The sequence below is a fragment of the Quercus suber genome, unplaced genomic scaffold (genome assembly GCF_002906115.3).
Source record: "Quercus suber isolate HL8 unplaced genomic scaffold, Cork oak 2.0 scaffold_308, whole genome shotgun sequence".
NCBI classification, from domain to species: domain Eukaryota; kingdom Viridiplantae; phylum Streptophyta; class Magnoliopsida; order Fagales; family Fagaceae; genus Quercus; species Quercus suber.
The window spans coordinates 842,284-854,454 of record NW_027069764.1 but is presented as its reverse complement, the minus strand read 5'-3'; the positions used below and the strand labels follow the sequence as shown (position 1 = coordinate 854,454).

At 33.4% G+C, this 12,171-nt stretch overlaps 1 protein-coding gene across 1 annotated transcript; it reads left to right on the top strand.

Moving 5' to 3' along the window:
- The first annotated feature begins 460 nt into the window (after positions 1-460).
- On the top strand, positions 461-6,912 carry LOC111984913 (nicotinate N-methyltransferase 1). Its single transcript, XM_065782627.1, is given in 4 exon segments — positions 461-1,206; positions 1,209-1,433; positions 6,183-6,247; positions 6,497-6,912. Coding segments are annotated over 4 exon segments (1,083 nt in total). The 5' UTR covers positions 461-713; the 3' UTR covers positions 6,797-6,912.
- Positions 6,913-12,171: the final 5,259 nt, after the last annotated feature.

Here is a 12,171-nt window from a genome sequence, read left to right as displayed (position 1 = left end):
AAAAAAAAAAAAAAAAAACTCTTGCCACAAAAATAAATCAAGAAATGCATAAAAAGATAGCTATTTGTGTTATGCGTGGCACCACCTGATTGGATTTGGTCGCCGATAGATAGTTATCGTATTCATTCAATTCCATATTTTCATGCCTAAACTTTGACCCAACCAAAACCTTTTACCCACAAAAAGGGATTAAGACCGGAACCAATACCTTTTGCTATTACTTGTGTTTTTTTTCCTGTGAGAGGGTGTGTGTTTTAACTAATGGCATTGATTCTTACTGATAGCTTTTTGCTAAAAATTTAAAATTTAAAATATTGTAATAAAATAAATTTTAAATATATAAACAGTATTATAAAACTCAATTATAAAGTTTTTTTTTAAAAAAAATAAAGTATTTGTAGATCTCAAGAATTATATAAGGTCCGTATATATATAATCACATAAAAACTGACTTAAAAAAAAAAAAGCCTAATGCAAGAGGCTCCTCTGTCGACGCAATCCAAATGTGTGCTAAAAGCCATCTTATTGTGGAAAATCCGTGTCCTTGTGAAAATTATTTAGAACAGAAGCACGTCTTCTAGTTCCAGCTACTTCCTTATAAAAGCCAGAAACTGAACTCGTGAACTTTGTTACTTTCACAATCTCTCTCACACACACACTCACACTCACACAGTGACACAGAGACCAGAAAGAGAGACTAAAACAGTAGTATTATGGAGAACGAGAGCACAGAGAATCGGAACCAAGCTAGGATAGCCATAATGGAACTAGCCAACATGATCAGCGTACCCATGTCCCTAAACGCCGTCGTACGCCTCAACGTCGCCGATGCCATCTGGCAAGGTGGGTCCAACTCACCTCTCACCGCCTCTCAGATCCTGACACGTGTCCTCCCCTGGGGTCACCAAGGGGACCCGGAGAATCTCCAGCGCATCCTCCGCATGCTCACCAGTTACGGCGTGTTCGCCGAGCACCTTAGCAAAACCCCAGAGTCCGAGACCTCGGAGAGACAGTATTCTCTGACCGAGGTTGGGAAAACTCTTGTCACGGACAGCGAGGGATTATCCTATGCTTCGTACGTGCTACAGCACCATCAGGACGAGCTGATGAGAGCGTGGCCATTGGTCCACGAGGCTGTGGTGGACCCCACTGTGGAGCCATTTGTGAAAGCCAATGGTGAGCCAGCGTACTCGTACTATGGAAAAAGCCGGAGATGAACGGTTTGATGGTGAAAGCTATGTCCGGTGCATCTGTGCCGTTCATCAAGGCTTTTTTGGACGTCTACGATGGGTTTGACGGAGTGACAACACTGGTTGATGTGGGTGGGAGTGCAGGGGATTGCTTGAGGATGATATTGAAGAAGCATCCTCATGTTAAGGAAGGGATCAACTTTGATTTGCCAGAGGTCGTTGCCAAAGCACCCATTATTCCCGGTAAGATTTTACACTTTCTTCACTTGTTTTATTGATTCAATTGCTTTTTTTTTTTTTTTTTTTATATAATATATATATATCTTCTCTCTCTCTCTCTCTCTCTCCTTTTGTTTTTTTGGTAACTCCACGTTGAAATCTTAAAATCTTATCTCTCTTTTCTTTTTCTTTTTTTCCCTTTTTAGAAATTTAGTCTCAAATCTGTTATCATGTTAACAATAGCTTAAATATAAGTAATTTAATAATTGTTGAGTTGGTTGATTTTAGTGGGGGACAAACACTTATATTTGTGAGATAATCATTACACAAAAGGTGTCCGGTGATCACTCAAACAATTCATTGATTGTAAAAAATTTATGGAAAAAATTGTGTTTTAAATAGATATCAATATTATGATAATGAAATATTTATAAGAAAAAGGTTTATCTCCAGTTTAAAACTGTCTTTTTCCATTTTATCATGGGGTGATTCAAAAGAGAGCATCTACACCTAGTTTTAGGTCATTTGACTTTTTAAATAAGTTGTGTGATTTGTTTAAATAATATATATTTATAGTTTTATAAATAACTGCATATTGAGTTGAAAGAAATATTTTAAAACTGGTCTGGAGCTAAATTTTGTCTAAATTTAATTGATTTATTTCTAAATGAATTGGTAGGATTTTAGGGTTTATTATGGAGTTAGTTTAAGAATTTTAAGAGGATATTAATTTAGAATTTGAAATCTATTGAGTCTGTTATTTAATCATTAATTAAGTGATTTAATCATTAATTTTAGGATATTAATTAAGTGATGGTTTTTTTTAATCATTAATTCATTAATTAAAATATAGATGACCTTTTCAAGTCTCTTGTTTGTTTGGTCATTATTTTAATAGAAACTCACTTAATTATATATAAATTATTAATTCAAATCAAGTGGTGGTGATGCTGAGTTACATATAATATAATTTAATATTAGAAGTACACGTACATGACGTGATAGCCATATTTTTATAAAGGAGAATGTTAACCAGCACCACTTGGTGCCGGTTAAGTGCAGAAAAGGCAAGAAAAGTTTGTCAGAAAAAGTTAAAAAAATTTGAAATTGTACATACAAAACTGAAAAAGTGATATAAATTAAGATAAGAGACAAAATTTATGTCAGAAAAAAGTGTGCTTAACGGGTACCGTGCCGTACCCGTTAACACAATGAAGTGTCACCAAACTTTTTTGTCTTTTTTTTTGAGAAACACTGAATCTGTTTTATAGGCTAATTCGAACAGTCGTCTTTAATAAAAAGTTCTTTGTATTTTTTCTCAAATAATTTATTATTGATTTTTATCACATAGTCTGAATGAATGAAGTGTCACCAATGACCAAACATTAAATTTGTTTTATAGGCTAATTTGAACCGTCTTCGTCAATGAAAGTTCTTTGTATTTCTTCTCAAATAAATAAAAAAATTCAAGTCCTCGATCAGCGGGGCAGTTGCTCTTTGTCATTTTTTACTTTCTTTTATACATTAACTGATATATAGGAGTTGACAATGACAAGGGTCATTGGTTTATCTCTGACTGATTTATTTTCTCAATGGACGTTTGAAATATCAAATATGAGCTAAAGTTCAGGATTAGAAAATAAATAAAAGGGGTTTAGCAAAAATAAAATAAAATAAAAAAGAAAAAAAATAAAAGGGAATCTGCACTAGAGGAATTGTTAGCAGATGTTCATGCCTAAATATAACTAGTAGGATCATGACAAAACATGGGAAATTAATATATAATGAGTGCATAAAATAGGATTTTATATACATATATATTTACCTATGTATGTATTTTTTTAAAAATTCTTGTTTACTATTGTACAACTGGGATGCACGGACTCGGCCCCGAAGGCGCCACACCCGCGTCCGACGCGGTGACGTGCCAGGGACGTTGCTGACCGCCGTCGGGCCGCGTCTGCCACGTGTTTTTTTTTTACGGTCGATTCAAGCTGAAATTCAAAAAAAAAAAAAAAAAAAAAAAGGTGTAAAACGCACCATTTGAACTTACTAACAAACCCTAAAACTCTCTCACGCACTCTCACTTCGTCCAAACACTCTCTCTCACTTCGTCACTCGTCTCTCTTCTCTGTGGTTCTGTGCTCTCTGCGGTGCGGTATGCTCTCTTCTCTGTGGCTCTGTGCTAGTGTGCTCTCTTCTCTGTGGCTCTGTGCTGTGCTCTCACTTCCAAACATTCTTCACTTTGTCCAAATATTCTCAACTCAGGTATTGAATCTATTGATATGTGAATCTGTGATTGTGACTCTTAGTTTTATTTAGTTAATAGTTATTAGTAATTTGTGAATCTATGATTTATGATTTGTGAGTGAATCTGTAAACTTGGGTTTGATTTATTACTCATTGTGAACCAGGCCTCATGAACTTATTACTCATTGTTGATTGTCTTGTTGATTATCTTTTATTTTGTTTTAGTTTCAAACTTATGAGTTGTATTTAATTTATGAACATCATGATATAGTTATTATCTAATATTGCTCTTAAATTTGGTATATGTTTATATAATGTGAAAAAGTTTGCTTAGCAATATATTAAAAATATAAATAATAATATTTTTAATTATTTTTTAATTGCCGAGTCTCGCCGCACCTGCACCTACCTTTTTCAAAAATTGCCGAGTTTTGCACCCGCACCCGCACTCGAGTCCCGAAATGCACCCGTGCTTCATAACTGTACAAACAAAATAATTTGAAAGATACATTTTTTTTTTTTTTGCAATTAAAAGTATAAAACACATATCACATATTATATTTTATGATTTTATCATACTTCATACTCCAATTTTGCTAAAATTTAGTAATTTTATTGGCATTATAATTTATAATTGTGTTAAGTAATTTTTCTTATTGATAAGCTTCACACCCAATAAATTTTGAACCCACAACCTCACTCTCCAAAAATTTATTTTGGGATAATGAAGTGTCAGTTAAACTATATATAACTTATTAATTAGCAAACTAATATTATTATATGCAATAGCAATATCTTTTGATTCCGTGGTTTACTATATTTATATTAAAAATCAATATTATATATTTATATTATAATCTTAAATGATATTTTCTTTAGTCTGTTACTGTAATATATTTATTTAATTTGGATGATTAGATTTAAATATATATATATATATATATAATATTTTAAATTGAAAATCAAACTCTTTTAAGTTTTAGTATATGAGAAAATAAATAATTTTGTTTTGTATTGTAATTGAAAAAAAAAGGTAAAAAACTAAACCGAAAGAAACTTGTACCTATTCTATATTATATTATCCTATTTCATATATTATAATAATATAATGAAATGTGTACTTTTTCTATATTAATATTATAAGAAATTGTCCAATTCTACAACAGCTATCCTCATGGAAACAAGCAAATTCTCTATCCATACTCAATGTTTCACTTTATACTTCACAAATTGCATTACGTCATGTTTAATTTATTTTTTTTCTCATTTTAAACTTTAGTTATTTTATGAAATATGCATAGCCCTGCTAGCTCTAATTGTGTCACAAATCTCCAAGCCCATTTGAGAAGCAGTTAAGGTAATGAAATATTGCATCCCAAGCTAACAAGAGCCGAGACCAAAGAATGAATGGGATTGGTATAACTCCAAAGTTTCATAATTAGAATTTTATCTTCTAAATTTTGAGTGTGTTTAGATTTTACATGTTAAAGTTTCAGAATTTGAGGTGTAAAATTTAAATTCTAAAATTTTAAGGTATAAAATTCAAACACTCTTAAACTTTGAGGATGTAATTTACAATTTATCCTAATTATTATAAGGAATTGTTACAGGCACCAATGACATATATCAAAATTTTCGCACCGTATTGTTTTTGTATTGTGGTGGATTCCAGGTTAGGCAAATTCCTATGAGAGGAATAGAGGATGTGAAAATTTTACAATTTATCCTAATTATTATAAGAAATTGTTACCGGCACCAATGACATAAATCAAAATTTTCGCACCGTATTGTTTTTGTATTGTGGTGGATTCCAGGTTAGGCAAATTCCTATGAGAGGAATAGAGGATGTGAAAATTCGGGTACACTTTAACCCGTTAACACTACTCATATTTTTAACTTCACTCTTATCATCATGATGTGACGTTAATCTTTTTTTAAGATAAAATTTTTTAGAAGAGTTACCATTTTACAATACCAGCAGCTATGCGTGGTATTTCCTATATTAAACATAGGTGTTGGTTCGGCACTTGGCAGTGGGGAGAGGGGAGGTAGGAATCCAATCATATAAAATCCCCCGGAAAAAAAAAAAATCATTATCATTAAGATTAACATATTTCTCGAACCGTACTTTTTGCCTCAAGTTTAAAGTTTAGAAATATTCAGCAAACGTATCAAAAAAAGAAAAAGAAATATTCAGCAAAAAAAAATGTTTAAAGTTTAGAAATAAATAAATAATTAGTTTAGAAAAATAAAAGAAAAACTCACCTTTTGTTTTTTCTTGTCGTCTTGTCTTTTCACGTAGACATAAAACTTATTTTTTATTACTTATAGTTTATTACTTTATCACATAAATTATAATTTGTTATGTGACGAGTTTCTCGTTCAGTTTTTTGTCCTTATGAGTTTGCTTCTAAAATTACTTGATGGTAACGTGTGAATACTCCGAATCAAAAAAAAAAAAGAAAAAACGTGTGAATACCATTCCACATGGCTAATGACAGCCGTCGTTGTTTGTTTTGGCAGGCGTGACCCACGTTGGTGGTGATATGTTCAAGTCTATTCCGGCTGCTGATGCAATCTTCATGAAGGTCTGTATGTTGAAAAACTCTCTCCCTCTCATATATAATGGTCGTGAAAATCTCACATATTAATGGTCCTATAAGTGAAAATTTCTGTGTGTTTGATACATGTATCTATTCGTTCTATTGTCTCACATGTAACGGGTCCTACAAGCAATCATGAAATTCATTCTAATCACGTCTCTGTTTACTGGAGTATAATCTTCTTTTATAATCTTAATAATTATAATAATGTTGTTTGACCTTATTATTTGGCAGTGGATCTTGACGACATGGACAGACGATGAATGCAAGTTGATTATGGAGAATTGTAACAAGGCAGTTCCAGTTGGAGGAAAGTTGATTCTTTGTGAGCCAGTGCTGCCTGAGCAGTCTGATGAGAGTCATAGGACTCGTACACTCTTAGAAGGAGACATCTTTGTCATGACTGTCTATAGGACCAAGGGTAAGCATAGGACTGAAGAAGAATACAGGCAGCTTGGTCACTCGGCTGGTTTCAAACATTTCCGGCCATTCTATCTCAATGATTTCTTTACTATTCTGGAGTTCCAAAAGTGATGAGTTACTTAGTGAACTCCACCTGTATCAAAGAAAATGTCTGCCATGGGACTTCTTGTTGTAGGTGACCAGTGGTCATTACTAAAAAAATAAAAACTAAGGCATCTTCTTCATCACTCAAATTGTACTAGTCTTTGATGGTCGAATCGCAGTCTCTTATCCTAGTGTTAACAAAATTCCAGAAGTTGGAATTAATATAGGGTTTGAATTTAAGCATGAATGTATAACACGTTTTATATATTCTTAAAAAGAAAAAGAAAAACTGAAAAAGGAAGTTCTGAGAAAAAAGGTTACAATGTTGGTTTAAATTTTAGTTAGTAGGTTCTTCCATCACTTTCAGCTATAAAAAGCATGGTTTTAAAAATTAGAGTGAAAGAAGTGGTTTTGGTTTTGGTTTAATTGGAGTTTTTGATCAACTGTTGGACCGACGTGATGCAATAAAAACCAATGCAATAAAAACCAAAACGATATATGAGGATAATAAGGAGTACATGTAGTTACATTTTGCAAAGGAAATCGTGATGCTTCAAAACTTCAAAATCATGCCTTAAAATCACGAGTTTCTTTGTAAATTGCAACTTGTGTATATTATGTGTACAAAGTGTGTGTAATAGACACTATTCTAAAAATAAAATAGACAAATAGACAAATAGAAGATAGATACATAGTTAGTACTTAGACTTAGAGCTAGTACCAAATAAGAGAGAACAAATTTCTAGGAGTCAACATTTGAGGTTGATTGGAGTGGCACTAGACCATTAAAAAGAATTCAATGGAAATTTTATTAATCAATCAAATTATAATTTTTTTTGAGCTTCCTACATCATACTCCCTTAGTTGGAGAAAACTTATTATCAAGTTTTGCATTGTTGAAAGATAAAAATTCTGGTACGACACACTTGCACCAAATCTTGAATCTCTTTTACGAGCACTAAGAACAAAGAAACCTCACATCTTATCTTATGGAAAGCGAAAAATCTAAACTATATATGTGTGAGTAAAAGTCTTAAGTGAAGGGCAAAAAACAATTAAGAAGTAATATAGCATAGTTTATAGTAAAACCTAAAGTCTCTAAACTGATATATAGGCTACTCAAATGTTTATAGATTGAAGGAGATGCCAAGATTGTGACTTGTGAGACACTCTTCCTTAACTGAGATTAGGATGGGAATTCCATTTATATATCATAATCCATAGATATATAGCTTTTGCAATTTCAGCCTTGTTTGATTTATTTTTTGGGTTAGATTCCTAAATGGGTTGGCTCACAATTTGGCCCATTAGGCCTCTTTTTTTTTTTTACAACTTGGGAACCCCATCCTTGCTCTCTTCATTTACGGGCCCTTGTTAAGGTTGATGGGCCGGTTTCCTGCAAGTCCTTTTGTTTCTTCTTAATGAATTTATCATTACTCAAAAAAAAAAAAAAAAAAAAAAAAAAAAAAAAAAAAAAAATAAGAGGAAGAATGTAAGCTTGAGCTCTTGGTTTGTCTGATTTGAAGTCTCTCTAGAAGTGTTATCTCCCTAACAACTAATCATGTTAAATCTAAAGTCAGTATGTCCCTGTTGTCATGTTGATTAGCAAAGACTCCACGTTTGTTTTAAATCCATCACCTACCAATTGCGTAAAACTTCATTTTAATGCCAGCAAGTAACTAATAGCTCCCAGACGAGCATAGTTATACTTCTTTTATGATTAATTTTTTTTTGAGAAGGTTCTTTTATGATTAATTAATGATTGCATTTGAAGGTTTGGGTGAAATTAACAATACCCAAATGGAGCCAGATATGGTAGTGGTGAAAGGGATGTTTGGACTGTTATTCAGTTATATTCGGTTGTTATATGATTGCTAATAAAAACTTACTTCTTCTTCTTCTTTTTTTCCTATTTTTTTTCTATTTTAAATAATCACTTTTTTATCCAGTCTATACTATATTTTATTAAAATATTACTTTTTAATCAATTTTTATAACTCCCTCAAATCATTTCTTTCTTTTTGTCTATATAAGTAAAGACTTTATCCTATACACTATATTTCAATTTGATCCATAACTTTTCAATTGTTTCAATTTAGTCCCTAACCTTTCAGTACCGTGTCAATTTAGTCCTTACCGTTATTTTTTGAATGAAAATTGTTGATGTATCTATAATGGCCAAAATAAAAAATTAGCTTCTATTGATATGAGAATAAACTTAAATTTTATTTTGGTTGTTTGCTATGTCAACAATTTTCATTTAAGATATAACGGTAATGACTAAATTGACACGATATTGAAAAGTTATGGACTAAATTGAAATATAGTATAAATATTTGGGACAAAATATGTAGTTTACCCTAATTTAAATTAACACAAATTTACATGAAATGATATGAGTAACTTTTGGAGTTAGATTTGCAAAATTTATCCATACATGACTTATGTCAATGTGAGTGTTAAAGCATCCCCATCAGTATTAGGGAAGGTAATTTTTGCCTAATTTTTGCCTCCCATTCTCACTCACTCACTCACCTCTCCTTTGACCACCACAGCCACAACTGAGCCTCACTCACTCTCCTCTCTTCTCACCATGACAGCCCCAACCAAGCCCAGAAAACTCATACACAAACAAAGCAGGTGCAGCATCATCTGATGGACATTTTGTGCTCAACATTTCCTTCACCCTCTGATCGAAACCCCCACTGTTCCTCAGTGAATTCAAAGCCACCAAATGCCCAAACAACTTGTCGTTGAAGAATATCTGTTGTAATTATTTTTATTTAAACATGTATATTCAATGATTTCTGTGTTTGTGATTTTGGGATTTCTATGTTTGTGATTTTGGGTTTGTGAATCGTGATTTTCTAGCTCTGTTTGGTTGCCGAGAAAGTGTGAGAAAAAGGAGGAATCGTTAGAGTTTTAATTATTCGTTGCTTTGATTCAATTCTCATGTATTTTTTTGGTTTTTAGTTTGATTTTGAGGTTTTTGAATAATTTTAGTTACTAAACTATGATTAGATTTTCGTTAGGGCTTTGTTTAGGCTTCAATCTTTTTTTTCTTTTTTTGGGTTGGGCCACGATTTGGGCCATAGATTGGCCTAAACGGGGCCTCGCAGGGTGGGTCTGGGCCCCGGAAAAATAATTTGTTTAATAAACAAGCCAGGTCCAGGCCGCAGGTCCAAACCCGTGAGTTGGGTCTGGGAATAGGAAAAACCGGCCCGAACCTGACCCGTTGCCATTCCTAATCAGTATGTGCAAAAAAAATTTCCATTTTACAAATCTAAAACCTACTTTTTCTATTTTATACATCTATTTTTACAGATCATCTACATCAGTTTATCTATTCTACACATTTGTTCAATAAAATATTCATTCTTTTACATTTTTTTTTTTATTATTTCTCATTCATGGCCTCTCTCTCTCTCTCTCTCTCTCTCTCTCTCTCTCTCTCTCTCTCAGGAGACTCAACCACTGTCATCATCACCCAGCCACCATCAAGCCAAAACCCAGATTTGTTTACTTGCTTTGTGCTTGTTTTGTTTCTCATTCTCATGGTTGATCAGAGTCGAAACCCAAATGAAGCTGAAACCCAGACCCATTCAACTTGAAACCCAAGGTAGATCGGAGCGGAAGTTGATTAGACCCATTCCTCTGCTGCGGCTGTGAAGGTTAATCGAAGCCTCCTCTGACTCTCGCCAAAGTCGACGCCAACGAAGAGGATGCCATTTTCTCTGTTTACTAGATGGTTGAGAGCTTACAGATGTAGAAAAAATGCTTGAAGAAAGAAGAGCTTACAAATGAGTGGTTGATGCAGGAAGTGAATGAGGAGTGAGAGAGAGAGAGAGAGAGAGAGAGAAAAGAAGCAGAGACAAGAGAGAGAAAAAATTAATAAAATAATAAATGAATGAGCTACAGTTATCATGCATATATGCACAGTTACTGTAGCAATTGTGCATAAATGCCCAATTTTACACAAGCTGATATGGTGTATTTTTGGGCCAAAATGTGTAAAAAGAGTAATTTTCTTTTATTTTGCAAAACTATACACAAGCTGATATGATTGCTCTTGTGGCGTTTGGTACGGGAGAATCCACATTACTTCTGGCATCCAGATTCCTAGGAATGTGATTCTTAGGAATCACATTCCTAAGAATGTAGCTATTCCTATATTTGGTTTATTTCCAAGAATCTTAAATGAATTATTTATTTTTCCAATTTTATCCTTAGATTTGAATGTGAACTACCAAGTCATTTTAAAAAAAAGGTTAAAATTGTCAATTTATAAAACATACAATTTCCTTTAAGTTTGGGAATCTGGATTCCCACCTGTTTTAAAGGGAATCCACATTCCCACTGAGAGGGGTTTAAGGGAAGAATCCATATTTCCGTGGCATCTGATTCCCTAGCATGATTTGCAATCAAACATGGGAATCTTTAAACATTTCTAGGAATTCTAAAACATTACCCTGTACCAAACGCCACATAAGTCAATTGGAAAGTAGAGAGAGACTGCTCAGACTGTACCTGTGAGCTGTGACTGCCAAATTTGTTGTCTACTGTGCTGCTAATGGGCTTTAAAATTTCTTTGAGGACCCAAATGACCTTGTACATTGGATGATGTTTTACTTTTACAATGGTAAAACTCAATTATCTATTATTTTGGGCTTAAACTGGGCCTGCCTAACTGATTCCTCCACCCTTTAGGGGGGGTTGAACAAGATTTGAACAACCTCGCAACAGAGTCAAAAACAGTGGAGCTTTTTTGACTCAGAAATCAGAATATCATCCCATAAAGATAAAGACGAACGCAATGCATTCTTACGTAGCCACTGGATTCAACCCACCCACTCCAATACCTATAAATGTCACCCAGCTAGCCTCATACACACTCACAAACCATAATCATCATATAGTAATAGTAATACTAGAATTATAGGATAGAGACAACAAATTGACAAAGAAAGCGGTGGGCCAACAATTCAGAAGACTTCAGAAGAAGAGACATTCACAGTGCTGTTGAATTGAATAGAAAGTATCGTCCCCATTGACAATGACGAAGCACACAACACCCATGGCCCATAGAATATACGTACGTCGATGGCGTCGAGAAATGCCCTACTGGCTACAACAATAATATCCCACAAACCCCACCAATTCTCTTTTTTATTTTTTATTTTATTAGATTTCTCTTAGACTGTATCACTTAAACAAAATCCATTAAAACCGCCCCATTTTATATTTATTCATTATTATACTCTATCTTTTGGCAATGAAGTCAAGGAATTGGAGAACTTACTTTGTCATGTTACTATGCAATGAGTCCATTACACGTCAACTAACTTAGCTCTGCCCTGATTCTTGTCTCGGAGAAGTCTGAATTTTTCACTATTTATTTATTT